The sequence below is a fragment of the Glycine max genome, chromosome 13 (assembly GCF_000004515.6).
Source record: "Glycine max cultivar Williams 82 chromosome 13, Glycine_max_v4.0, whole genome shotgun sequence".
Classification (NCBI taxonomy): domain Eukaryota; kingdom Viridiplantae; phylum Streptophyta; class Magnoliopsida; order Fabales; family Fabaceae; genus Glycine; species Glycine max.
In genome coordinates this window covers 9,766,854-9,771,137 of record NC_038249.2, presented here as the reverse complement: position 1 = coordinate 9,771,137, position 4,284 = coordinate 9,766,854, and the positions used below count along the sequence as shown (strand labels likewise).

General features: G+C 32.5%; 1 protein-coding gene across 3 annotated transcripts; it reads left to right on the top strand.

Moving 5' to 3' along the window:
- Nucleotides 1-221: 221 nt before the first annotated feature.
- On the top strand, nucleotides 222-3,170 carry TCHQD2 (glutathione S-transferase TCHQD-like). 3 transcript variants are annotated; one of them, NM_001304518.2, is made up of 3 exons: nucleotides 254-415; nucleotides 1,249-1,498; nucleotides 2,050-3,170. In NM_001304518.2, exons 2-3 carry the CDS (start codon nucleotides 1,290-1,292, stop codon nucleotides 2,642-2,644), a joined length of 804 nt encoding a protein of 267 aa, NP_001291447.1. In that variant the 5' UTR covers nucleotides 254-415; nucleotides 1,249-1,289; the 3' UTR covers nucleotides 2,645-3,170. The 3 variants fall into 3 exon arrangements, with proteins under 3 accessions (XP_040863753.1, NP_001291447.1, XP_006593807.1); XM_006593744.4 differs by having other exon boundaries at nucleotides 275-414; nucleotides 1,231-1,498; nucleotides 2,050-3,023; XM_041007819.1 differs by having other exon boundaries at nucleotides 222-1,498; nucleotides 2,050-3,023.
- Nucleotides 3,171-4,284: the final 1,114 nt, after the last annotated feature.

Below are 4,284 nucleotides of genomic sequence, written 5' to 3'. Positions count from 1 at the left end.
GAAACAAACGTAAAAGAAGAAAAGGAAAAATATATATTTCAATATCAATAGTGATATATTGATTGAGTAGAATGTTGAAATTATGATTGATTATGAATCCTCTTTTCTCCCGAGATTATCGATGTTACTTTAATATTATCAGATACTGTTTGTGAACTACGTGTCCAAACCCGAACAACAGAGTTACACAGGTACGCGTAGACCTTGGTTTTCCATAATAAATCCAATAATATAGTGTAAAAGTTATGGAAGCTTCGCACTTTGCATATTTTTTACTCTTTCACGCACTTCGTAGTTTAGTTTATAAGCCTTTTCAGCTTTTTAGTGTTGCCTCCTGCAAAATTCTCCAAAAGCCCAACTCAACGCTAACTTGTTCCCTTCTTTATTATTCTTCCTCTTCTATGCTTCTCTCTGGGTATGTATGTCCATCTCTCCAAACACCATTACCCTGTCAATTTCGTGTTTTCCTATGCTTATGTTGTCCTTCACTTTAATTTTGTTAGATTAGATAATCCCATGTTGTATATCTATTTGTTAATACTGTGTATGTATTTAATTATCTTCCTGATGATCAAGGTTTGGACTATGGATTGTTGGTTTAGGAGTTTTGGTCATTGTTTTTGGTTATTTGCAACTAAGTTGATTGTTTTCTTTGTGAATTTGAGCTTTGGAATCTTAATCTTCCAAAATTTCTTCTCCCTCGATCAACAAACCCCCATTACCGAAAAGGGTACTTGTGTGCTGAATAATATATTTGATTTGATTAGTGCTTGCATTGCAAGTACTTACCAAATCGGTTAGTAATCAAGTTTTATGGTGGTGAATCATTAAATTTTGTCTGGTTTGTATAATTGTATATTATCCATGTACATTTGAATTAACCCTCCCCTTTACCCTCTATGGCTATGATGAACTCAGATAAGGAGAATATATATTTTTTTAAAGGAAAATTTATATTAATAGTAAGGACTCAATCTGGTTCTGTTGTATCCAATTGCGATTGCATATAACTGTGATGTGTGGCTTTAATTTTCTGTGCTATGCATCAATTTTGATTCATGAGATGAAGCTCCTATAACCTGTTAGCAATAATTTGAATGGCCAAAGGTCAAGGGTGAATAATTTAGTAATAACATATATTGTTCTTAAGACAATTTTGGTAAGTATCATTGCTTTGTAGCTTTGAAAGTTCTCTCAGGGGTTTATAATGTGATTTTTGGTGTTAATGCCGCAATGCTTAACTATTAGGACACTACCTGCAAGAAACATCGCCAAGAGCTGATAAGAAAATGCAGTTATATCATCATCCGTTGGATTTGGACAGCCAGAGGGTGAGATTTGCATTGGAGGAGGAGGGTGTAGATTATACATCCCACCATGTCAATCCGATAACTGGCAAGAACTTGGATTCCTCTTTCTTCAAGATGAATCGCCATGGAAGGGTTCCGGTTTTCCAAAATGGCTCTCACATCATTTACAATACTATTGATATAATCCAGTATGCCCTATTCTTCACTCACGCCCTTTTTGTATCATTCTATTTATTTCTACTTATATGAATAGATGTGCATGAATGGAATTTACTTTTGAACAGTTATGTCGCACTTGAAATTGAAATTACCAAAGAATTAACAGTTGAAAAAATTGATTGCTGATCAAGCTGCTCTCTTCATCTCATTACTCCAAAACCAATTCCCTTAAAAGCAGAATATTGTGTATGCACTTTAGATAATGGCAACGTTTTAAATTGCGGTTTTGGACACAGTTTCGTTGCAATGTTTGCTGTAGTGGGAAATTGTAGATAAATGTGGCCGATGCAGCGTAATTGCAGTTGCCGAGTGTCCAAAAACCTTGACATTGCTGCTGAAATTGCAGTTGCAGACCCTGTTTTGAAAACCTTATAATTGGGTGTTTTGTATTGTTTCTTGATAAAGCTTAACTAATTATTGAGCCTTCTGCACACTAAGATTGAAGAGTGTGTACAATTTGTGTTTACTTTCAAATATTTATGTTACACACAAAAGTTTTACAGTTGCATTGAATGTTCAGGTACATAGAAAGAATTGCTGTGGTTTCCTCAGGGGTTGAGAGTATCAGTGCCAGTAGCAGGGAAGTGGTTGAATGGATGCAGAAGATACATGACTGGGACCCCAAGTTTTTCACACTTTCACACATACCTGAGAAATACCGCCTTTATGTTTCCAAGTTCATAAGGCAAGTGGCGATTGCTCGCATGTCAGAGTCGCCCGAATTAGCAAGTGATTACCATAGGAAGTTGAAAGAAGCCTATGAGACTGAAGAGAAATTGAAAGAAGCAGATGTTTTGAGAAGGAGCAAGGAGCATTTGGTTATACTGCTTGATGAGGTGGAGAGGCAGCTGAGTGAAACACCTTATTTGGCAGGTCAAGAGTTTACCATGGCAGATGTGATGCTCATTCCAGTATTAGTTCGTTTGAAACTCTTGGATTTAGAGAATGAGTACATAACTGGAAGGCCAAACATTGCTGAGTACTGGATTTTGGTTCAGCAAAGGCCTAGTTACAAAAAGGTGATTGGTAAGTACTTCAATGGTTGGAGAAAGCACAAAACACTTCTAAAAACATGGTTCTTAGTTCGTATTAGAAGTTTTCTGAAAAGGTACTAGAGCAGTACTTGTATATTTCCAAAAGGAGGTTGGATAATTGAATATAGGAAACTAAACAACCATTCTGTGTATGGTTAATTAGGAGAACTTATATTAGACATTGTTCTTTGTTTTTGTTGGGAGGAATGGTGATGCTAGGTGCTGGTAAAAGAAGGGATGCTTGTCAAAATGGCCAGTCTGCAAAAGATCTTTTGGCTTAGTATTGAAACAATTCATGCTTTGCAATCTTCATGCATCAAAAGAACTAAGGAAAGGCAAATTTGTTGGTACTGACATTGGAAATACAGGGTTACTGCTGCTTATATGTACATTATTTCTGATACTTGTAAATGCAATCAAAGAAACAGTCAAATGATATACATTTTCATGCTTTGTTCTACGAACAGCTTGATGAATTACAAGTTTCAGTTTGAACAATGACTAGAGACCATAGATCATCTACTTTCACATACTGATTTGTCTCTATGTAACATCAAATTGTAAAATGTAAAGAGATGTTATTATAGTCATTGACCCAGTAAAAAATTATCGAGTGTTTGATTTACTCTATCAAGCAATAAGTCAATCAAGAAATTTAGTTTAGTTGGTTGAACAAGGTGCGTGAGTTACGGTAAACCTCCTTGTGTTTATTAGTTAAACTAATTAAATAAGGATGTTGTTAACCAGTGTCCTTAGGTCATTGGTTAAAGAATTAAAAAAAAATATTTATTGTAAAGATCATAAGAGAACATAAAAAAAAGCCATGGACAATATAATTTTGCGCATCCTAACAAAAACTTTTTTCCTTTTAGTTTCTTAACCAATGCTCTAAGGACACTTGTTAGCATTTGTCTTAAATTAATTAGTGGTTCTACTAGGTTTGAGGAAGATTATCTTCAATTAAGGAAGGATACTTGTGGTCTAGACTAAAAACATTATCAAAGTAGCATAGCTTTAAGGATAAAAGAAACTAGATATATCTATATCTATATTATGATAAAGGTTTAAATACATTTTTAGTCCTTTAAATTTGGGTAATTAATAAAAATATTCTATTTTTAATAGTTTATCAAATTTTTGAAAAGTTACTTTTGACCTCTCTCATTCTTTTTGTTAATATTGTGACAATTTGTGAGAATTTTACATTGTCAGGATTTTTTTAAATTTGTTTTCTTTAAAATAATTTATGACAATTTAAAACTATCAGAATATGAAAAAATCACAACTCAACTTTCATGCTTTATTTTTCTTCTTTAAAATTACTAAAATATGAAAAAGGTCACCAAACCATACAAATAAAAATTTTGACGGTTTAAAATCGTCATAAATTATTTTAAAAAAATAAGTTTTGATGGTTAAAAATCACCATAAAGTGTGAAATTATGAACAAAGAGAAAATTTGAGGAACTAATAAAAATAATTTATTTTTGAAAAATTAAAAGAATAATTATTCAAATTTAAAGGATTAAAAATATATTTAAGCCTATGATAAAACATCATTTACTAAAATTATTGATACACTTATCATCTTTTGGTACAATTTTTTTCTCTATTTTTCTTGCTTCCCATTTTAATCAATGTTATTTATTTCTAATAGGTAAAGATAATAAAGGTAATGAAAGTCATTTTAATAAAGGTAAAGGTGATGAAACTAAAAGAAT